Below are 25,004 nucleotides of genomic sequence, written 5' to 3'. Positions count from 1 at the left end.
CCACCACCTTGGATGGGCATGCTGCAGCTAAAACTCTCAGCTACTCCTGCTGAGAATATCCTTAAGCCCCATTTATAAACTGCAGCAGCTGGCCCAGTTAACAGCTCCCATCACCATTCTAAAAAACCTAAATTACATTCATGACCCCATCCTTTTCCACAACAGATAGCTAAGGAATGCAGTCCACTGGATTCCCAGAGGAAGCCCAGACTCAAGGCAGCAGGATGTGCAAGGGGACTGGAGAACACTGAAGAAAATGCATTATATCCACACACTTGCATCAGTAAAGGGAACTGAAGAGAGTGACATAAGAAAAAAAATATAAACAAAACATGCAAAAAAACCCACCCCAAACAAGCAACCACAAACAAAACACACCCAGGAAAAGGAAAAAAAAGAAAAGTATACCAAAGCCTGCAAGTTGCACACCCTCCCAGGGTTTTTCCCTCTACCCCCAACTGCAAATCATTCTCCATGTGCAGTTTCCAGTAAATCAAGCTTTGCTAAATAACCCCGACATGTGTGGTGCTGAGAACCAGCCAACAAGCAATGATGAGATGTCCCCAGAATGATTAAGGAAAATGCAGACATCTCTCAGGTTACAAGGAAGCCTGTTGTACTCTCCCCTTAGTCATATGCAATGCTGCAAGCACTGTTCCAAAAACCTCTGATATTCAAAGGCTCATTTGGTTGACAAGGAGCCTGTGGATTCGTGGACAGATTGTCACACAAACTGTCAGGTTTTTAGAGAGACTATCAGACCTCTCTTTGCCTACGTTATGGAGCACATCAAAGACACAGAAGATGAACCAGACACAGACTGCACAGATCTGACAGAATGGTGGGTGTACATATTCAGAATACTGTAGTGCTGGGGGGGGGAGGGAGGCTTAATGTGAATAATCAGGGGCTGAAAGTTCCAGAAATGTGACAGTTTTTGGCAGCAATTCTCATCTTTGCATTTATTTATTGAAGGGAGGAAAACTGCCATACTAGAGGTAAACTTAGGAGAGGAAGAAAAATTATATCAGCAGCAATTTGTTTTGCCACCGTGCTTTTTCTTTTTACTCCCAGAGCATTTTCTGGAGACATTTGTATTTTCCATCAGGGTTCTCTCACTATGCTTGCAGCTTCCTCTCCCATTTGATCCTGTAGGAGAGGCTGGTTTAGTGATTACAGCCAAAAAGACTGCTAGGACTTCACAGGTCACTGTACACAGCTAATGACACGGACAAATCCACACTTGCACAAGTGTCTGCTGGCTCGCTGCTCTGCCTGGAGGTGCTCCAGAGCTCATTATTCAAAACTTCCAGCTCAAGTTATGGGTAATCAGCACATCTCAAGAAATTTACCATACCCAGACAACCAAAAAGTGAAGTAACAAAAGCTATTACAGAAAATACTAACCTTAAGCATTGAAGTCTCACTTTTTAAACATGGACAGCGTTCACTTATCTTCCAGTGAACTGGAAACCTCAGTTAATACCTGGAAAAGGTTCCCAGCTCCACAGCTCAAAAGTAGTTTTCCCCAGATAACTTGATGTCATTCCTCTATTAGTGATATTTGGACAAACATTATAAAGCAATGGTATATCTATTTTACAGCTGACATAAAAGAAAGAGTCATGAGGGTATTTCTACTGAGAAGTATTGATTATTACTTAAAAAGGAAAGTTAAATATAAACTAAAACACTGATAACACGAAAGAAAATGGATTAGCACAAATTCCTTTGGCCTAGCCTTTGCAATACTGCTGTCACATAACCTCCAGTTCTCCCTGCAAGGCATCAGTGATGCCAGCGAGAAGCACACTAGCATCTTTTTATATTTATTTTGCTATTCAAAATTGATTGAAATTCTCCACACAGCAAATGGAAAATAAATATGATGTTTATCCTAAGATAAAGAAGCCAAGAAGGACACAGGATGGCAACAGGGATAAGAAAGAAATCAGAAAATTTGTAAGCAATTTCCTTTCCATCATTTGAAAGTCTCACTCTCTCTGCTTTTAGTGATCTTCTCTTTCACAGGGCTTTTAACAGAGCAGTTTTGCCTCCTCTGAGCAGGACAAGGCATTGAAGAGACATTTCTGTAGCCCGCAAAGAGCTTGCGAAGTCCCCAAAGACCAGCCCAGAAGGACCACAGACCACCAGTCAGGTGGAGAGAAGCATTTTCACAGCAGGGCTTTTGAGACATAAATATTCACATGAAAATTAAACACCCACAGAAAGAAGAGGCAGGCACACAAATGCTTCATTCTCCAGTAGAGACCGCTCCTTCCGGTCAATGACCGTCACAAACCTGGTGCATGATGTCACCCACTGTCTGCAATAGCTTTGGGTGACCACTGGCTTAGTATTTTACTTGCATTTCAGAATCCAGTCCAAGGAAATGGAACATTTCTCACTTTCAGACCACTACAGAATAATAGAAATAATTCTTTATTAACATTAAACCAGAAAGTTTGGTTAACATTAAATCATAAAGCCTTGCAATGCACCTCAGAACCTTAAATGGAAGAATGTCCCACGTATGTTGCAGCACACACGCGTAGATGCAAGCTAAATCCACACTCAGAATTTAATCTCTAACCACTGTCTCTAACAGTAAGGAGCACTACATGTGAGCAACACCAGATCTTGACATTGGGGGTAAATCAGGAAGAAATAAAAGCAGGTTTAAAACTCTCAAAGAAATATTTTGGTGTAAGCACTGTAACGATTGGGGGTGTATTGCTCTAGCTGATAAGCTCTCACAGAATCACACAATGATAGGCTCATGAAAACAGTATCAGTTTTTCACCTATGTCTATCAGACAAGACCAAACCCATATCCTAGCCTTTCAAGTGAGGGCAGCTTGGCCTCAAAAATCAGGCAGCAGGAACACAAAGAGGGGACAGAATGATACTTTTGCTAGGGAACTGCCCTATTTTCAGCCAGCAAGGACTAACTCTTGCGTTCCTCACTGGGATGCTCTTTGCCCATCATAGAAATTGACAGCTAGGACACAGTTATATCTATTTTTTTTTGTTCTTCCTGCAAGAAACTCCAGCCTCTGAGAGGAGGGAAAATGATCTCAGTGCCACACGAATGAGTGATTAGCCATCTGGAAGTAGTGGCTTTCTGCTGCTGCTACCGGAAGCTCTCTCTTAACAAATGACCTAAAGGTGAAAGATCACATCATCTGCACTTTGTTCCCTAAAGAGTCAAAGGAAATTCTGCAGCATACATAACTACTACACATAAAGAAGGTTAAAAAAAAAAACATGTACATAACCAAGGGAGCACACAACACAGCATTTTTACACGCCCATGTGAGTTGTCCTCTCCGTTTCAAGAGCCACAGTCCAGTCAGTTCAAGGCTTACTGCACGTCAGGGCAAATTAAATGATTTCTACACACCATCCAATACATCATCAGACATCTCTAGGGGGGAAAGAAATATAAATCTAGGCACTCCTCAATTGATCCAGCCCTGCAAGCTCAAAGCAACCTTGCAGCTTGAAATTACATAAGCAAAAATTTGGCTTCCGTTCAGAAGAATGGGGAGGGAGAAGGAAGGAGAAGGAATGAAGAGGTTTTTTTCTTATTAAAACACCTGAAAAGCAATAATTGAGAAGGAAAAGAAAAGCTAGCTCTTCTTGTAAAACAACCTCAGTATTACAAATCTTCTCTAATCAGAAGCTTAGAGTTTTCGCTCAGGTCCAGCATCTCCTTCTCCCACCTCTCTCTTGTCTGTGGGTTCTTGGAGTCTGGCACAAATTAAGTGGCCTCTCGACCTTTTCTGGCTCTCCAGCCATTCCTCGCTGTCCCTGCCCTCTGCTCAGAGCAGCATCTTTTATCTCATGGGGCTACTCCACTGGTGAATACCTATCAGGGTAAAACTCTCCACATTTGTCAGGGTTCAACTCCTAGACAGTTCTAGTACATATGAGATGTATGTTTAGCATTGTTATTAAAACCCAAAACATTCACATTGGGCCTGGACTGTGAATGGGTAAGTCAGCTAATTCTCATTGCAGTCACAATGTGTAATGGTGAACTGCAATTGGGATCAGCCTTGGTACAGCAGAATACAGAACCAACAGCTAACCCCCTCCATCCCCCACCCACCCACCCCCCCCCCCCAAAAAAGGGCAAACAAAACCCTCATCACTCATCACCCTGGGATCACAAGGTTCTGTGGCAGACAAAGCAAATACCATTTCCAGTGGCTCAAGACCTCATGGTGAGCCTGATGGTGCACATATATTTAAGAACATTAAAACATGTTATTTACAAGCTCCTTCTGAGTCACTCTGGTCTCCTGGGAACGTGCATTATATGTTCAAGAAATTGGAGTAGCTTTTTTATTTATGTTTCTTTAAAATGACTGGCAGATGGGGAAAAACCTTCAGAGAAGTGGCCTTAGGCTGTCATGAAACATGTATTTAACACACCCACAGTAAACTACTAAACACATTCACTTCAGAAGGTAGAGCGGGTGTAAATATGGAGCAGTCTCTTTTTAAAGTCTGATCTCTGGACTACTTTATTTATCACAAATTTGAGATGTTCTGTGGAGCCTGCCCAATTTACAGAGTAATTATCAGCCACATTTTCCACTAGCATGATGATAGTGTATTCTGTAAGGGCAGAGTCATAATTTTCAGGACCTTTTCAAAATGATCCCAGGCCTTGGCTTTATTTTTAAGTCACAGCGGTGATGACTTTCTTCCTGCCACACATGGAAGGACTGCTCCAGGCTGAAACAGAAATCTCAGATTCCCCAAAGTCAGGCTCTTTTGCAAGCAGATTCCACACACACAGGGAAGTCTTGTCTACCTGAAACAATTTACAAGACTTAAGTCTAAATCTGGAATATCCCAAGAGAAGCACAAGCTTCAATCATCCAAATCCCAGCAGACACGCAGACTCCAGCCTACGGTCTGGAACATATTTAATCAATTCACTGTGCTAACTCTCTACAGTCTCATAAAATAGCCAATACTGCAATAACAGGGCCAAAAAATTAATTGTACACTGGTTGGCAAATTACACAGAAATAAGAGACAGCCCTGGTACGTACTGCAGCAGGATAATGTAGTTGGTGCGAAGGTACAACCACAGCCCAGCAGAAAGAGGTGAGAGGCACCCCGTGTGTGCACACACGTGTATGCCTGTGCAGGCAACCCTGCCATTCAAAAAGTAGCACTGGTTGTACTGGTAACAGAGTTTCCCATTGATAGAAACAGTGCTACATATTCAAATACCATCCTGCTTATAAACAAGCATGTGAACAGCAGAAAGGGGAAGGAAACAACAATTAAAACTGTTAGGCAATAAGAAAATGAAAGAAATGAAGGGAAATATAGAGGGAGCATATGAGAAATTCAGTAATGGGGAAAGCTCTCAAAAGTAAGACAAAAGCACCCCTTGTTTTGCTCTTTTTGAACTAGACTTGATAAATACTCTTTGATTGAGTTCTAACAAAGAGACAAGATCACATTCAAGGTCTTTTTGTTCTGCCTTTAACAAGTCTTCATAGTGATACACTGATGAGACCAGATACCAGATTGTTATCTAAATTCAGCTGCTAAATTCAGTGTTAAGACACTAAGTTCAAACCACACATTGCCACATTTATTTCACAAGTCAAGCCTGAGGATGGATTCCTCCAAGATGAAGCAACCCATAAGCATCATTCTCTCTCTCTCTCTCTCTCTCTGCAAAGGTACTCTAAATGCCAGGGAAACAAAATGACTGTAAGGCTCTGGCAGCTCACCCTTCAACACACAGACTGCAAATGCATCTCTACACTAATTGTCCAGCCTAAAGAGGAAACAAACACTTAGTTGCTGTTTGCATAGAGGCTGGTTGTAATTTGATGTAATGTACTGTACATCAGTCAACACATATTGAAGAGAGAACATACACACTGCAGAGCAGGCAGACAGGCAGTGCTGACATCTAACACATTTTATTTACTCTATTATAGATGTTCTTTGAGTTCATCAAATTACCAATCAATTTTTCTGATCTCTAAAAGCTGGTGTACTGAGGTATATTAACAACTAAACTTTACAAGCTTTCAGCAAAACAGCCATTAAATGGCTGAATTAAGCACAGGCTACTGGAAGTCAGTTTGGGAGCTGGCCCACAGCAACAACAAATCAAACGCTCCCAGCAGACAGGGAGAAGGATTAGGAAGACAGAGCCTCCTCTAGATGCTGGTCAGCCCTAACAGATACCAGTGGAAAGAAGAAATTATGGGTGCTGTATTCCCCACTCATCCCCCAGCATGACATTTAATGTCTGTGAATAACTGAAAAGAGGAAGAGCATGAGTTCAGAACAAGTTCAGATGACAGTTTCAGGTTAGTTCTTCTTTCATTTTGTTCCCATACAGAAATTTAATGTGCACACAGGACAAAATCTTCAGTTCTCTACATATCAAAGGCTGCATCCTGAGAGACACTGCTAGAGCCACTACCACCTACAAGGCAGTGTCCACAGAGCCTTGGGCAGACAGCCTGAGCAACTGGGAAGTGATCTGGACGATTAGGACAGATCTTATCAGTCCATTTAAAAAAACCTATACTGGGGATTATTCTTCATGTGTTCAGAAGATTAAATCAACACAGTTTGATGAACTGGGTGCTTTGTTACAGTGCTCCACTGGCCTGAAAGGCAAACTGCTTTTTTGGATTACAGCTGTTGTAGGTTCACAGAAAGCACTGCTGGGTTTGTAGGAGGATGGGTTTGCAACAGGGGATGAGAACTGAACAAATTAGGTAAGGAAAAAAAAGACAGATATTGTAAAGAATATTGTAAGGCTCAATTGCAAAGGCAGGGACAAGAAATACTTCTGAAAGGAAAACATTTTTTGAGACTTGGTTTCACACTAGCTTTTCTTCCTCAAAGTAGCCCACAGCACTGGCTAAAGCAGTAAGCTAGTGGTTGGCAAGAGAGTGACTGGAGGCAAACAAAGCAGCCCTTACACGCACAGCAATAGCTCACACGCAGCCCTAAGATGTTACAGGCCACTTTATTGTGAAAGTAAATGGTGTCAGTGACACCTGCCAAGACATGTCAACTCCTTTGGAAAGGGCACTGAATCTTTAACTCCCACTGAGAGGGCAGAAGGTTAGGCTGAAGATAACACCTCAACATGGCTCGCCGTTTCAAAGGTAAGTGAGTGGTTTCTGGATCTGCTGTATACAGACATAGCCTGGGATCCCAACTCAGAGATTCCTTGTCCCCTTCAATAGAAATCCCCTGCCACCTCTGCCAGGTGGCATTAGTCTGTTCAGCCCCACAGAACCTGCTTTAAATTGATCATGAAGACCCAATATGAACAGATTTTTTCAGAAGGATTTTTTTTCCCCCCAGACTGCTGATGATCTTGATGATATGGATGAAGGGGTTGAGTCAGTCATCAGCAAGTTTGCAGATGACACAAAGTTAGGGGCAGATGTTAGTCAGTTAGAGGGTAGAAAGGCTCTGCAGAGGGACCTCAACAGACTGGACAGATGGGCAGAGTCCAATGGGATGGCATTTAACAAGTCCAAGTGCCGAGTGCTGCACTTTGGCTACGGCAATCCCATGCAGAGCTACAGGCTGGGGTCGGAGTGGCTGAGAGCTGCCAGACAGAGAGGGACCTGGGTGTGCTGATCGACAGCCACCTAAACATGAGCCAGCAGTGTGCCCAGGTGGCCAAGAGGGCCAATGGCATCCTGGCCTGCATTAGGAATAACGTGGCCAGCAGGAGCAGGGAAGTCATTGTGCCCTGTGCTCTGCATAGGTTAGGCCACACCTTGAGTCCTGTGTCCAGTTCTGGGCCCCTCAGTTTAAGAAGGACATTGAGACACTTGAAGGTGTCCAGAGAAGGGCAACAAGGCTGGGGAGAGGCCTTGAGCACAGCCCTGTGAGGAGAGGCTGAGGGAGCTGGGGCTGCTTAGCCTGGAGACGAGGAGGCTCAGGGGTGACCTCATTTCCCTCTACAACTACCTGAAAGGTGGTTGTAGCCAGGAGGGGGTTGGTCTCTTCTCCCAGGCAACCAGCACCAGAACAAGGGGACACAGTCTCAAGCTGCGCCAGGGGAGGTTTAGACTCGAGGTGAGGAGGAAGTTCTTCACCGAGCGAGTCATTCGTCATTGGAACGTGCTGCCAGGGAGGTGGTTGAGTCGCCGTCCCTGGAGGCATTCAAGAGGGGATTGGACGTGGCACTTGGTGCCATAGCCTAATCATGGGGTCTGTGTTGATAGGTTGGACTCAATGATCCTCGAGGTCATTTCCAACCTTAGTTATACTGTGATACTGTGTGCTATCACTTTCTCAGCAGAGACTTTTATTGAGATGAGTTGCTGGCCAAAGAGCACAGAAATGACAGTGGACTCACATGCAGGGGTGACCTTGCTGCACCAGAAATGGGAGAATGCTCCAAGAAGAGGGATCAACACCAATAAGAATAACAAACAAAAAGAAGTTCTCTCCCTGTTCTTTACACATCCTAAATGCTTTACAAACATGAATTAAATAGTAAGTGCAAGGGCAAAAGGAGATTAGTTTACACAAACCAAACAAGATGAATGCCACACAAAAAGTTACAAGATATGTGAAGCTAGCAGAGAAAAGGGTACACTCTACCTTATTAATAACAATAATTAAAAGAGAGGTATTTTTTTTAATGCCTTCCTTTCCCACTGGCATAAATACTCTACAGCTTATGAATATCTCTTGTGCTACTTACTGTTGGAGAAAACTACAAGCAGAAAAGCATTGCATATTAATGTCCTCGCTGCTCACAGTAGTCCACTGCCACCTAATAAAAGATAACGTGGGAGCTGGGGCTTAGGAAAATCCAAACTAAGACGACATGTCATCTGCAGCAAGGAGTTTCACTTCACCTGCCAAGATTACCTTCATTCTTTCTCTGCCATTTTATACTGCTCCAAAGAGCTGCTCATGTTTCGCTTCACTGCAGCACTGCCCGTCACCTTTGTCAAGTTCAACCCAGCAAGAGGCCAAAAGGCAAAGCAAATCAAGCAAGTATTTACTTGGTAGAAAGTATACAACTAATATGCTAAGTGAAATCTCCTGGCATCTGAAGAGTTCCATGAAAGACTGCATTTCTTTATCATACTTTTTGAAGTGTGCTTCCAGCATTTTGGAGAAAGCAGGACGATGCACACACACAATGCCTAACAAAAATCCCAGTCCTGAGCAATATCTATGTTAACTATTATACCAAGTTCCATCCGTCTCCCTCCCTCTCTCCCTGCTTCTCAGTAACATATAAATGCATGAAAGAACACCATCTTAACCTTCTCAAATTAAATGCTTCTAAGGCTTTTCTTACAGATTATTAGGTCCAACTCTCATTCTCACTACCCAGAGAAACACTACAGTACAAAACCTCCTTCACACAGCTGAGACAAGGCCCACTTTTGGTGAAACAATTCCAAATTACATGGATGAGATGCAAAATCAGTGTAACAAGTCAGAGTTAGAAGTTTAACCACTTAAAACAAATTACCCAGGCCTCATTACCGGATTACTTATTGGAGATTAGACAGTCACACTGGAACCAAGTGTGGAATTGAACATCTGCATCACCCAGTTCCAAAATCCTGTGCTAACACACAGTCACATAAGAAACAGTCAAAGGATCTGTTCCCTGTAATTTTCCTTATTAACAAAACACTTCAGGCACACCTAAACAAAAACATACAAGCAACCTAAGAGATTGAAACACAACTAGTGAACTGCCAGAATGAGGAACAGAAAGGGCATCACAAATGTCCTGATCCTCTGCAAGGAATTTGTTCAAGTCCATTTGTTTGTTTGAAAACAGAAGTCTCAAAAGCATGCACCACACCGCAGGAAGAACAAAGCCCACCACGCTTTCACACACACACACCCTGACAAACTGACAGTGAAGGGTAGAGAGGGAAGATCACCTCCCAACAACAAATCACAGCACTGGTTTAAGCCCAGCAGAGCTAACTCCTGCATTCAAATCTGCACTCCAAGCAGCTGACTGCCGCTAGCAGCAGCAGTGCGTGGCATTTGCTCAACACCAGTCAGAAGTGCAAATCAAGCGTTAGGCACTACAAAGAATCAGCAAACCAAACAGTGCTTCCACTTCAGCTACCAGATATACTCATGGTTCACCTGCATCTTGAGGGCTGTGTGCACAGTTCTGGTTCAAATGATTCACAGAGGATTAAACAAATGGAGAAAAGTTTCAAAGATGATCACAACACTTGGGGCAAGTATCCCACACGCTTTGCCCCCATCTTACACTCGCCCCAAGACATTCCCTTTCAGCCACAGCTGGGACCAGCACGCTGAACTAGATGGATCTTCAGTGTGACACAGCACTACTGCATTTACTCTAGCTTTTTCCACTGCTTGAGAAGAAGACAGAGGGAAAACTACAAGAGCTGAAACACTGATTTTTTTTCCCCCCATACATGCCCTTTCCTGTGGAAATTTTAATAAGACTGTCTAGAGTAACTGGGTTCCTCGAGACGTGTTTGAAACAAGGTACACACATAGTTCATCTCATGCAAAACTAAAGGCAAAACCTTTTTAGCATTTTTATAGCTTTACTGTTTCACAACACTTTGCCCTCCCATTATAAGCTATTCCATCACACGGATGGAATAACTGAGATAGATGGACTAAGTAATTGTTTCAAACTCCCAAAAGAGAAACGGCTATTAGAAAATGAACAGTTTTCTGCTTCCAATTCTGTGCTCTGTCCAGTAGATTACAGAACTCTTTCAGAGATTACAAAAAGAAAAAAAAAAGGATAATGTATTCACAGAACCTGCTGCATTCAAGGGAACTACTCGGTTCAGTTCTGGTCAATACATCTCAAAGACAAAGCCACGAGGGGGAAAGGGCTCAAACACAAACAAGTAGAATGTGAAATCAGGAAAAAGTCATTCACACAAGCAGAGGCTGCAGAGGTGAGGATTGCTCAAGCTTAATGAGAAGGTAAGAGGGAACAGAAATCTACAGATAATGAATCATGAAGAGAATTCCCTTTCTCGCTTTCACATCAAGGATACTAAATGAAAAATGTATTTGAAACCGGTAACAGAGATTTTTTTTAGAGTATAGAAGTTAATCTGTGGCACACACTGCCACGTGACATTGGAAGGAAAGAGCTAAACAAGGCTTCAGGAAAAATGCCTGAGACATGTAGAAGAACAATGGCAGTAAGCCAAGTTCCATTACAGTGAATAAAAATACTGAATGAAAAAAACCCTCTCCTACAGCAGGGCTTGTGTCAGCCTCCAACTGACAACACTTAGGAAGTCTCCTCTCAAAGTTGTTCTCCAAAAGTTGTTGTTTAATTTTGGTGAGGTTTTTTTGCACCTTCTTTCAAAGTCTTGAAAACTGATCACTATCAGAAAAAAGAGGACAGTTTCCATGATGGACTCAGTGCAGCAGCTACTACATTCTAAGGAGTATATAACAGTTATTCTTAGCATTCTATCAAGAAGGTACTTAACACCAACAGTTCAAAACATCCTGCAACACCAAATCTCCAAGCCTCCTGCTACTGCATTCTGTTACCACGCTGTGAAGTGGAGACAAAGCCAGCCTAAGGTTCTAGACAGGCACAGCAGAAGAGGAGAGGGGGGAGTGCCTGACAGCCCAATCCTTAGAAGGAAGATTTTCAGTTTTCTAACTCCATGCTGAGCCACCACATGCATTCACTTCCAGTCACACACCTCTGAACTGCCAGTGACCGCAGTCCAAGTGACCACCCCCCTCTGAAAACAACACAGAAAGCAAACTTCTATTTCAGAGCTCCCCTCCACCTCAGCCCCTTACCAATGGCTTTTTTTCTTACATAGGCACAGACAAAAATAGGTAGACATAGATAAATAAAAATGCATCTAAGCCCGAGTTGGAACATTATAGCACAGTGGAAAGATAAATAAATAAATAAATGCCAAGGTCTCTGTGTATTCAACAAATAAAGGCAGAATTATATAAAAGCAACAGCTAATAAAAAAGATTGTTCTGTACTAGGTTTTCCATCTTTCCAACCATTATAGGAATAAAATTATCCACAGAGAAGATCGAAAACCTTTTTCAAAACTAATACAATTAAGCTTTATTACACTGTTTCAAGTACATTTCTCTGCTCTCCCTTCTAGCCCCCACCACCTCCCACTCCAATCCAGATTAACAGTTGGAGGCATTCTTCTATTTTATTACCAGCAAAATGCTAGTGCAAGGGTCAGAAATTATCTAGTGTTTCAAGAGAGTAAAGACAATTTGTCCTTTTAATCTGCTTGGTTTTTGTACACGTAAGAACTAGAAGATAGCTTCTACGTAGCTCTGCATTTGAATAGGACCATGGGCAAGCCACCTCTTTGCCCTGAGAAGGTCCTGCACTAAAATAGCCACCACCTTGTTTTAAAAAAGCACCCTGCAGCAAGGAACATGGATCTGAAAAGGGAAACACAAAACAAACAAAAGACTTCAAAAAGACGACAACGCAGCCTGGACACAAACTTCTCCCCACTCCACTGTCCATAAAGGACAGACACACATACAGATTTTCCCTGCGGTTTCTGCTTCATGAAACCAGATCCAGAGAGGGGAATATAATAGAAGCACACAGCATGAGACCAAGAAATTGCAGAAATTCCCCTTGCCTATGAACATATGGACAACTGTGATAATTAGAACGATAGCTGCTAGATTGTTTGCAATTTCACTCAACAATCCCCATTATCTAGAAATAGAATTTTAAAATCTGAATGCAACACTGAGTGGTAGTTTTAATAGTTTATTTTTTAATGAACTGTATGGATTAAAGTGTTACAGAATTGTATTATGTGAAATTGCTCATGGGCATGTTTTACCACCAATGGCTTGAAAAGAAAAGGGGGGAAAAAAAAAAAAGCCCCAACAAACTGTACGGACAATCATGCAATAGCAGGGAACGAGAAGGGGAATGGATGTGCCAATATTTTTATACCATTTCTATATTCTGCAGTTTTCCCAGGTTTCATATCCATCATCATGGTACATGCTGGTAGTAGAGCTGATTGATTTCTGTCTCACTACAGCCCACCTTTCTCCGTGTTTGCATTTCTTCATATTCTTCACAGCTACAAGTCACAGCCATGCAACGCCCTGTCAGGAGGTTTAATTGCTTCAAATTGGAGAATATTATTCTCCACATTTATTAAAAAATAAAGACTACTTATAACATTATTTCATTTTGCCAGGAAGTGAAAAAACACATTAGTTCATACAGAGCAGCGTGGCTGCTCCTGTTTTTATGGCATCAATTTTTAAAAACTCATCGTGGTAAACAATTAAACAGCGAAGCAAATCCTATGTTTAGGGAAGAGATTCAAATCCCTAAATGGATTTTCAAAGGTCATTTCAGGCTTAAAAAGATGCTTGACAGTGTCTCTTTAAATCATGCTCATTTCACAGGCTTATCCAGCAAGAAGCAGGCAGTGCACTGCAGCACCCCCCTCTGAACCATCGGGCTCCCCAGAGAAAAATTAAGAATACAACTTTAATTCATATTTATGGCAAGACTGGTAGTTGTTTGGGGGTTCAGTTTAGGAGAGAAGCCTTAACAAAAGGAAGGACACTTGTTTTTTTTGTTAACTTAGCTTTCACCTAAACCCCATGCTGAAAAAGAAAATAAAGTTGGAATCCTTTCATTTCAGACATCAGCCAGTTAACCACCTCTCATCTTTCAAATGCGAGCTGCTCAAAAGATTTGGTTTGTACAGCTTTTTCATCACCTCAATGTGCAAGGGGTGGGCAACAGACAGATGTTGGGAGCTGACGGCTCCAGGTTTCAGCACAATGCTTCTTGTTTCTCTACACTTTGGATCCACACAGATCTGCATCCAATCCCATTAGCATTCAGAGGCTACAAAAGACAACTTAGCCTTACCTTCCTCTCAATGCGAGCCAACTGCTCGTTGTAGAAGGCCTCTTGCCGCTTCAACTCTGCCTCCCTGCCTTGCAGCTCCGCGGCCTGGGAAGAGCAACAAAAGAGCATCAGTGGAAGGAGAAATCAAAAATGAAAATTGTGAGGACAAGGAAAGAATGTGGGATGCAGACTGGAAGGAACCAAGATAAAAAATAAAAATAAAATTAAAAATATCCCTGCTCAGGATAGCTGAGCATCCCTCTTGGGGGAGCCACAAGCTTTTAGAATTGCAGCTCATTTTGCATTACCTCCACAAGTTTAAATGCTCTTATTAGCACCAAACTCATAAACTTGATTTTAGTTTTCCTTATTAAATGAAACCTGTAACTACAGAAAGGTGACACCTTCCTTATTGCCTTTTACAGTATCACCAAGCTTGGAAGAGACCTCAAATATCACCAAGTCCAACCTGTCACCACAGACCTCATGACTAGACCATGGCACCAAGTGCCAAACTCCACCTTAGCCAGGACTTTATTTTTCAAGAATCACAATGTTTATTACTCCACTTCAGTGTTCTTCACCTTACCTTAAAAATAAACTTCAAATCCTCCACTTTATAAACACTTGTCCCTCAGCATCACAAATCTTCTCCAGATTTAACAGAAGCCTACAATGATGAGGAAGATCTGAAAAACAAGTCTATGCTGCAGTACTTTTATAGCAAGACGCCCTGTCACTGACCACGCACTTGCTTTTACACACATACCTAGGACTACACTGATAATTAAGTGCTCTCTCCACACACTCTCTGTGTATGCCCCACCAGCATCCCCAGAGTTCCTCCAGCTGGGTGCTGCAGGTTTAGAGGGGACATGGGTGTCAAAGTCTTCCTCTTCCATCTTCTGAAGTGTAACAGCTCCAGAACAGCAAACCTAGCATACAAGCACTTGCTCAAGCATAGCCTGGCCATCAACTAAACAATAATTGTGTGGTTACAACACTAGTTCATACCTTTCAGCTCTTAGCAACCAGCAGTACTTTATTGCATTCCCATCCCTAAACTGAACTAGCACTACAAAAATATGGCATTGACAGACCCAAACCAAACTTTTTAACCTTAGAAATAACAAGCAACGACAATAAGAAGAATGGCAGGTGTTTTCCTTCCCCCATCCCACCCCCACAGCTCTGGGCTCACATAAGTTATTACCAGGCAAGAAGACCTTTCACAACTAGAATTATTAACATGAGCACAAATCCTGCTTATCTATGGCATCCCAGCAGCATTGCTCTTAACTTTAATGATGATGGTACAATCACAGAAAATGCTGGTCCAATATGATTAAGCAGCTGGGACAGAAACATCCTCATGGGCTCAGACCTGCCCTTTTATGGCCAAGAGCCATTGTTAATGAGAAAACCTACATCTGAAAGCCAGTTGCTGTGCATTTCCTTCTTTCTACTCCCCTGCTGATGGAAATACAGTGGTATAATAGGGCTTAGAAGAGGCTTTAAGCTAGGCAGCTTGATAAGCAAGAAGAGAAGTACATGAAATAATGGGTTTGCTGGGCCCTGGTGGTGGTGTCTGTTTGTTTTTAAAGCAAAAAGGAATATTTTGGTTTTCATGTTTGTCACCCAGCCAACAGGGCCAAAGGAAGGCATAAACACTGTAGACTCACATCTAAATCCCCTTGCTCTCAAAGACACCTGATTAAAGGCAAAAATCTCTGGCTTTGGTTTAACCAAAGCTGCCACGTGTCCTGAAGCCCCACAGACCGTCTGAAACAGGATGGGAAGCAGGGTGCCCTAGACTTGAAGCACAACCAAAGAGATACCAGAGGAACAACAGGGGCACTGATGGGCACTTTCTAAGTGTCAAAATTATTACCATTTCTGTGGTAAGAGAACCAAAGGTATCCTTCTGAAACAAGATCCACTGTCTGTACAAGAAAGGAATATGCAATGTCAACTGAAGCGAAACAGACGAGAGACGGCAGAGCGGTCTGGTGAATGACCAAAGGGACCCAACGCTCCTGTTGATTTTCTGCATAGCACTCACAAAATTAGATTACTAAACAAGTGATTTGTATTTCCTTAAGGAGAAAATAAATAAGAAAATGAAATAATGCATAGTACTGACCCCTCTGCACAACTCAGATGCAATGTGAACTGTATTTCAAGAAAGGGGAAAAAAATAACTCTCTTAAAATGCAAGAAAGGTTCTGCTTAATCTAAATTAATCAATCGTGTGTCAGTGCTGCTCTCCTGGGGTAGTAATCTGCTCTGGGAGCACAAACCCAACATAAGAATGGTGGGCAAGAAGCTTTATTGTTCCTGCCAAGACATGGATATGAAATCTCTGGAAGGGAATGCAAGCCAGATACCTAACCTTTCAAGTGGGGTGCCGAGATGGAGACACAAGAGGTGTGCTGATCGGCATGATGGCAAGCCATGGACTCACAAGCAGGCCTGACTGGAACTAGGGCACCCACAGTGAGTAACACCTCCACAACAATGCACCCTGCAGCAGACAGACATTCTATCAGTGACCTCTCCAAGAGCTTGCAAGACTGACGTCGAAGAACCCAACCTAGATCTGCCAGTTACAGACTACTCAGCACACACACACAAACCATTTGTCCCTCCAACAAATGTCTCCTATTCTACCTGCTTTTATTCTCCCACTTATTGCCATAAGTTTGTCTGATGAACCAAAGGCTGCACAAAAAGTTTGTACTCACAACTCAAACATTTCTTATGCTTTGCTTATTTTCAAGAGCTGCTGGTGTTTCAGTGCATTGAAGTATACTGAGAAACATTCTATTAGTGACTGATCTGCTTGAAAGTTGCTGTTTCCCTCTATCCCCAGCTGTTATTACTAGAAACTCTAGTATACTTTATGATGATATTTCAAGCATGAATGGTACAGTCAGAGCATGTGTCATTTGAAATATTCACTGTTCCAAAACTGGGTTAGGCAACAAGGGACATTTTGTATGAATGCAGGATATTTATTAAGAGTTCCTCTAGTCCTGCTGCTTATTCCCTACCTGAAAGTAGATGCCTGTGATGTCCCAGACAGAACTGGCTGCTATGGAAATGATTACAATTTCACAGGGGATTGAGACTGCAGGTGCCAAACAAAGCAGATATGCTTTTCACATAAAGGCCTTTAGAACTAAAGGAGGAAGGAGAAGAGAAGACATGCATGATAACACACTGGTTTGAAAATCATACATCAGAAAGTTGCATCTCATGTCCATGCTGCAGAATCTACATCTAAGCTTGAACCTATCATACAAGAGATGACCAAAGCCCAGAGAAGACATCTAAGAAACTGTAGTTTGGAACACAATAGAGAGTGATGTCCCAGAAGTATGAAGATAGAAACAAAACAGAGGGAGGGGAGGGAGAGGATAGCTACTTGTAGAACACATGGATGCACCCAAACCTTCGGAAAGTAGCATGGGGCAGCACATACTTGTGAACCAGGATGCACACAGTAGGCAGCTGTACAAAACATAGGTGTGGGATACACTCAGGAAATGCACAAGAATTCCCTGTGACATGTCAGAAGTTATGACCATTGCATTCTTACAAAACAACACTGAAAGTAAACTACCAGGATTAAACTTTAAACTTCTTCCATAACCCAAAGTTTTTCCAGGTTATCTGAGCACTGCTTTGAACCATGCCAAAGAGCTGGGGCAGAGTCATGTGTGATTCCCTGCCTGCTGCTCTCCCTTTATCAAGCAGCCCATTTAGAAACAAACTGTGGAAGCACATTTCTAAAGCTATGCATTACATACTGGCTCAAGTAAAGAATTCAAGCACTGGCCTCCTAACTGACAGGCAGGCCAAAAGAAATATTTTACAAGCCTGTTAATTGAGGTAATGAAATATTATTGGTTCATGCTCTGTGAACAAAGCCAGGCACTCTTAGCCTTGTCCTGAACTGACATCAACATGCAATACATCAGACTCTGCAACTGATCTTCTAAGAGCTGGGCTTCAATCTAGCTACATCCATACACAGATTAGCTTTGGCTTTGCTCTCCCCCTTCCCAAAATACCACCAGATTTTTTTAATCACAGTCCCTTCTCATCACCTTGTTAAACATGAAAACTAGGAAGGAAATCTGCTTGGGAAAAAATAAAGAGCTTCTTGCCAGGATCAGATTACAGTAGGGAATATGGCACTAGGGAACAAAGTGCAGCAATAGCACAGCCCACAGCTGATGGCTAACATTAGGCTGTCTCTATGCAATACTGTTGAGATTGTGGGATAGGGGAAAACGCATGGAGAAGGCTACTGGAGGGGAAAAAAACCCCAATACCACAATGGGCAAGTCAAGCTAGAAAGAAATGTCCATATCTCAGCCTGTAAAGAACTTCCTCAAAGGGAAGTCACAACACTTGGCAATACTATTGCAAAAAGAATTTATCATCTTGGCAAAACACACTCACCAGTCACAGAAGAACTAGTGAGATGATGCCTGGAGAATCAGTCAGAAGCAGTCCAGAGAAGGATAAAGGGAAGGTCCTTAAGTCTCTTATCAAATACCTTGTTTCAACATCATCTTGTCTGTGCTAAGAGGAATTATCAGCTTTCCCCAAAGGTATCCAGTAACATCTCTGCAGCAGCACAGCAAGGATATTTTGGCTGAGTACCTCAGCTTGCCACACTTCACAACTGCAAATTCTTATACCTCATGCTTTCCCACGTCTCTCTCAGTCCTGGTGGCAGTCCAGGTGGCAAGGGAGCAAAACCAAATGCTATTGAAGGCTCCAAGCCTAGAAGGAGGAATTGACAACAATGCACTGCAAAACAGAACTCCAAAATTACCTAGCTAGCATGGTCCTCACCAAGCCCAAAAGGAATGGCAGAGCTGAAAGGGCAACACTGAAATAAGAGGCAGCTTACATACATCATGCCTGAGACTGAACAGCAGAACTTTACAGAGAGGCTTTTACTGGACAAGTAATCACAGGGGAGTCTTGACTCAATCTTCACTTGCACCAGCAGGAAGTATCACCACTGTTGTGGAGCCACCAGCAGCCACTATTCCAGACACAAGGCTTACAAAAACACCTGCTTTTTGTCCTCTCTCATTCTGTTGAGGGCAGCTGACTGAGTTTTGGGTTTGTATGGGTTTTTTTTAGAACCCAGATGTAGACTCATGGCCTCAAAAAGCAGCAGTGCTGTAACCTTCATTTCCTCCCGTTTCTGCTGCTCTCTAAGCCAGCAACACACATCACCAGATCAAGTTCGGTTTCAGCAGCTGTAAGCTACACAAAAGGAACCAGTGAAAATCTTTATGGAGGAAATAATATGCAATTTTCTAGCTGAACACCTTTTAAAATGTAATGACAGAAAATAAAATCCTGCATCTGCGCTCCGCAGTAACAATCTGCACGCGTGCAGGAACAACATGACACTCGGAATAAGCAAGATCCAGACAGGAGGGGGAAAAGAACCACCAGTGCTTACCCAGGCATCCAAATCCGCAGGCTTGGAATACAGAGAGCACAAGAGAGAAAGGAAGGGAAAAGAGAAGAAAAAGAGAAATCAGTGATTTATGGAAGCTGCCTGCTGCTGCACAGTGTAGCTGTAGAGATGACAAGTTTAGAAAAGTTCCTTTAGAAGGGCAAGCACCTTCAGCAGCGTGGTGCCACCCCCCGTTGGGAACCAGTGCTTGCAAAGCAAAGCTGAAGCACATGCACCCCCAAAAATAAAAACAAAGCAAAGCCCCCAAAGACTGCAGCAGGAAGCAGCCAGTTTCAGGGAGTCACACACGGTGCTGCACAGTATTAGAGATGCTGATATGCACAACATGCACCAGTGCACGTGGCAGCGCTGGGGCACACTCAAAAGGAGGTGGTCAACAAATGTGCTGTTTCCAAATGACCTGCAAAGGACAAAACCTTCTGAATGCACAAGCTGACCTTCATAGCAAGCTATCTTCTTCACCAGACAATTTCAGTGAGTGGTCTCTAAGAGAAAGCTGATCAGATGTCCAACCAGATCCCCCTTTATAAGCAACTGAACACATCTTCAGTACACAATCCAAACTTCTGCCAAATCCGATCTGCCTTCACCTGCTCCTTCTTTTGCCAGCAAGGCTATTTAGCTATGAAGACATGCAGATGAAGCAGGTCACAGTATCAACTCTTACTTACCTGTTACTAGTTTTTACTTACACAGGAACCCAGCAGCAGCAAAGCAACTACAAGATGATAAACATTTCATGCCCATAACCAGTTCTTTCTCAAAGCCAAGGCATTTATGAGGCAGCCACAGCTCTCATTTGCTGTTAAGGGCTCCAAGTCCTCCCTGCCTCTCAGCACTACATGCAATCAGCTGCACATTTGTACAGCAGGAACCTCAGAAAGGTTGGCCTTTCTTATTATGATTATTTATTTGAGGGGAGTTGACAGGGCAGGAGGAACCTTCCTCTCGGTCATAGTTCAGTGCCAGAGGGAGCAGACGGTGGAGTGCCATATGTTTATGGGATCTGCCATCATTTTAATGGCACAGAGTGACTTCTTCAGGTAACTGAGAGATAATGTGTCATCAGCCGTGTGTGTCATCCATCCTCATCCTTTGCAACAGCTGAGAGGGCTGGAACTGAAATCTGCAGCTGAACCAAGGGAAGTCAATTTTCCCTTCTCTGCAGACAGGTTTGATATAGCAGCATCAAGTCCTTGGCCAAACAAACCAATCCCCAGCAGGTGTTCAGCGGTAATCACTGACCAGTCTTGACAAAAGCCTGATTTGAATAACATTTTTCTTCCTGCTGATTTTTTACAGTCAGGACAGATGTGCTTAGTTTTGGGTTTTTTTACGTTTCAGCAATTGCAAGGCTGTCCATCCTCGCAGATGGACAGGAGGAACACAGGGCTCTTTATGGTGCATGTTATTTTTTCAGCAGGTAGGTCATGCACACCAGTAGCTCTTTACTGGTTACGCATCTGTCATCCCTGCGGTGCCTAAGCCATTAACTGTCACAGTCCTGGTGGACAAACACTTGCAGGACAAAATGAACACAAGCTAGTAACACTGTGGCACTGGACAGTTCCCAGGAAGGAAGGAAGGAGGAGGAGGAACCAGCACTACCACCAAGAGAAGGCTCCTAGGTGACCTAATTGTGGCCTTCCAGCATCTGAAGGGGGCCTACAAGAAAGCTGGGGAGGGACTTCTCAGGGTATCAGGTAGTGATAGGACTAGGGGGAATGGAAGGAAGCTGGAGGTGGGGAGATTCAGGGAGGAGGAAGTTCTTCACCATGAGAGTGGTGAAGCCCTGGAATGGGCTGTCCAGGGAGGTGGTTGAGGCCCCGTCCCTGGAGGTGTTTAAGACCAGGCTGGATGAGGCTCTGGCCAGCCTGATCTAGTGTGGGGTGTCCCTGCCCATGGCAGGGGGGTTGGAACTAGATGATCCTTGTGGTCCCTTCCAACCCTAACTGATTCTATGCTACTAAGAAGTGGTCCTTCACACCCCTGTAAGATACAATACACAACAGCAGAATTTTAAGGAAGGTCACACTGTTACTAACCAAGGGTCAGCTCTTCTGCAGGTACTGCCTCGGGCTTGAATTGCCCTTTCAGGAGAGGGGAAAATTACTGCTCCAGGAATAGACAGAGACTCCACTGAATTGAAACAGGAAAATTAAAACAGGTGTAGATGCACTACAATATATTGCTGTGCTGGGAAAAAAATAACTACATTTGGAGTGAAGCACAGACTAAATAAAATAATACAAAAAAATGAAAGCTCAGGAGGGCTACTGGCTTATGTTTTGCTACCTTCTAAGCCTGCGCCAAGTCCTGGCCTTACCAACACTGACTGATAACAGAAGACACTGTTTAAGAAAGGAGCAACATCTGGGTTCTGGGCTTCCTGAATGACTGAGCTTCACTTCCAGCTCCCAGATAGGGTCTTGCAAGTTTTATAGCCCCAGCCTTCAGCACCCTGGGTCAGAACTGGTGAATCTTTCTGCTGAAACAAGTGTTTCTTTCTCTTCCAGGTAACCTAATGGCTAGCCATCACAGGAAGATGTATATGTACTGAACTTAAGCACAAATCAAGGTATTTCTCTTGACTATCAGAGGCAAAAGAAACTACTGAAACTGGATCTTGGACCAAACTGGCAACCTCTGTTCTCTGTATGTAGGAGAAGTAGAAGAGGAGACACTGTCCATTTAGAGAAAGCTCTGGCTTCATATGGGAAGCATGTATGTAATGCACCCGTGCTTCCACATATTTCACATGGGAGCATTGATTATTCAAGGCAGGAGATGAATTCCCACATATCTATCAACAGTCCAACCTCCAATGAAATCAAGAAAGCAGTGCCAAGTTAGCACTTCACTCCTAGGGACAATTTCCAGCACTTTCTCCCAAAGCCATACACCATATCACCCATACATGACTGCCAGAATGGGCACACCACTCATGTCTGTCGTGGTCTGAGCAAACACAAAGATGGCAGTAAGCCATCAAAATGTAGCTCTGCATTTGACAGTGAGGGAAGAAGAGATCAGAATGATAAAATAGCAGTCTTAGGAAGGGCAGAGCCTTTGTAACCTGACAGCTTCACCCTAGACATCCATTACCTTGCCATAATCAGTATCTCTGTCACACAGCTAATTTCACTACAGCATGACCAGTGACTCCAGGAATGCAGAATACCACCTTGGTCGAAATCTCCTACTTAAGAGCTCAAAACAGAGTCTTTTCAGGGACACTGCCAACTTTGGGATTGGAAGATAAGAGTGGGAGATGCGAGAAATGAGAGGCAGCAGGTGTCCAAAACCCAAGACAGCTGCTGGCAACAACTTTTGCACTTGTGTCAGTATCTGAAGAGCTCCACAACACATATTCTAACATCTTGATGACCAGACTTCATCACTGAATGAGCAAAGAGTCATTTCTTCCTAAGGTGATAACACAGCTCTAAACTTTTCCACAATGACAGGAATTAAAGCATTTAAAGAATATATCTAGACACTGACTATCTACTCCAGACCCTTAAATGCTTCCAGTTTAGTGGAAAATTGAAGCAGTATTAATATTAAATGTAAGAGTCAGAGATGTAACCAACTGACAAGGGAGAAGCAGCAAGAAGAGACACTGAGCAGCAATCAATTCTGAGGAAAGGCTGTGATGAAATTGCTCAACTCTAATGTATACAGAGCATACACAATTCTATAAACATGAAGATGGGAAGCAGTAGGAAAACCCTCTGCCCTTTTATGATTCAGGGCCAACTGCACTCCTAATACTTGTAACATTGCTGCAAATAGGTTTGCAATGCTGACAGTTGATAGTTTTTATTTAAAACAAAATAAAGAGAAACCTATTTTATAAAATACAAAGCAAACCATCTGCTTTCATTGCTGGCTTTAATACTCTAGCCCATTTCCACATTCTCCCCTTCCCATCACCACTTCTATACATACATACATATAGTTTTCATTTTGTAGGCTGCCAACAGGCAAGGCATTCAACATCTATGGAAATCTTGCAGAGCGTAGGCTCTCCAGAGATGTGTGCTCACGATGCTGCTGTCTGATAGAGGAGGAGCTGTTGACTCACCTGAAGTTTTTACCTCCTTGCTAAAATTCATACTCTGACTGTTAGACATAAGAGCCTCCAAGTCCCTGACCAGTTTAACAAAAATAAAACCCTCACCAGAGGGCATCATGAAATGCTATATTAATTACAACTTTCTATCCCAGAACATATTTCAGAGCCTGCTGAGTCAATGAGGTATTTTCTCACAAAGCTAGAATCAAAGGCCACTCAATTCTTCTCAGATTATTTCTAGCTCATAATCATTAATACAGACTGCCATTATGCTAGCCCAAGGGTGGCATATGGCTTTCTAGGGATAGGACAGACGGGGGAGAATAACAGTTACGCATGCCTACATCCCCATCTCATTTCTGTGCATGCACATGGGGACAGAGCTTTCCTTTGCCAGATTCTTAAATACCAAATAGATTAGCTTCCGAGTCAAACACAGTGCTTCAAACACGACCACTCTTTGGCAAAGGAAAGAAAAAAATCATTAATAAAATCCAGATGACATTCATAACCAACCCATGTGCTTCCAAGCAGTACCAATGATGAACCATGAGAATGCAGAAGGAATTCCCTTTCCACTTTGTGCTCTCTGACACTACAGGCAATTTTTACCTTCCTCTGAACAAAACACAATTATAGATGCCAGCCAATGGATACAGGTTTAGTGTAGCAGGGTGAATGCCTAGTACACAGGATTAGAACTCTAATTTATTCTTATTTAAAAAAAAAAATAGATATTTCAAACCATACCATTTAAGAGAAACACAGTGGACTTCAGGGCTGGTGTTTAATACAGGCAAAGAGTGTCTTAGTGACATGCTTGAGTAAGAAAATCCTTGAAAGCCTTCAGTCGTGGTCATGCACTCCCTGTCTGTCTCCATGAATTCCTCTGCAGCTGCAAAGTCAGGTGTACTTTCAAACATCACCATTTACATTTTTACCCACTCTGACAGCCTTGTAAATTCTCCTTTTCTCCCTGCTCTTCCATCCTAGACACAAAAAGCACACTTCACACAGGCCTAGAGGACAGGTGTCTTTCTAGGGGCAACCCACCGGGTTGCCAAGATGTGTATGGGAAAGACGTACAGTAATCAACGTCTAGAATAAAGCAAGCAGATTCCAAAGCCTGACAGAAAGCATCACCAAAAGCAGGTAAGTCCAGTTTAAATGAATGGTCTGGACTAGCACATATATACTGGAAAAGAGGAGGCTCAGGGGTGACCTCATTGCTCTCTACAACTACCTGAAGGGTGGTTGTAGCCAGGAGGGGGTTGGTCTCTTCTCCCAGGCAACCAGCACCAGAACAAGAGGACACAGTCTCAAGCTGTGCCAGGGGAAGTTTAGACTGGAGGTGAGAAGAAAGTTCTTCACTGAGAGAGTTGTTAGCCATTGGGATGTGCTGCCCAGGGAGGAGGTGGAGTCACCATCCCTGGAGGTGTTCAAGAGGGGATTGGACGTGGCACTTGGTGCCATGGTCTAGTCATGAGGTCTGTGGTGACAGG

General features: G+C 43.0%; 1 protein-coding gene across 3 annotated transcripts in view; it reads right to left on the bottom strand.

Annotated features, from left to right (window-relative positions):
- CHCHD6 (coiled-coil-helix-coiled-coil-helix domain containing 6) overlaps positions 1 to 25,004 on the bottom strand; it is a 123,099-nt gene that overhangs the window by 66,103 nt on the left and 31,992 nt on the right. For 2 of the 3 annotated variants that reach the window (XM_068163802.1, XM_068163801.1), the window contains exons 5-6: positions 19,407 to 19,427; positions 13,934 to 14,017 (exon numbers count right to left, since the gene is read on the bottom strand). In XM_068163802.1, the coding sequence (XP_068019903.1) occupies positions 13,934 to 14,017; positions 19,407 to 19,427 (105 nt within the window). The remainder of the gene's footprint in view (positions 1 to 13,933; positions 14,018 to 19,406; positions 19,428 to 25,004) is intronic. The other variant, XM_068163803.1, reaches the window with a different exon arrangement.

This window comes from Melanerpes formicivorus, unplaced genomic scaffold (assembly GCF_026170545.1).
Source record: "Melanerpes formicivorus ecotype bairdi unplaced genomic scaffold, bMelFor1.0.p_v2 SCAF_74, whole genome shotgun sequence".
In the NCBI taxonomy this organism is placed as follows: Eukaryota; Metazoa; Chordata; class Aves; order Piciformes; family Picidae; genus Melanerpes; species Melanerpes formicivorus.
The sequence above is the reverse complement of the archived record's forward strand: the minus strand, read 5'-3'. Positions and strand labels throughout refer to the sequence as shown.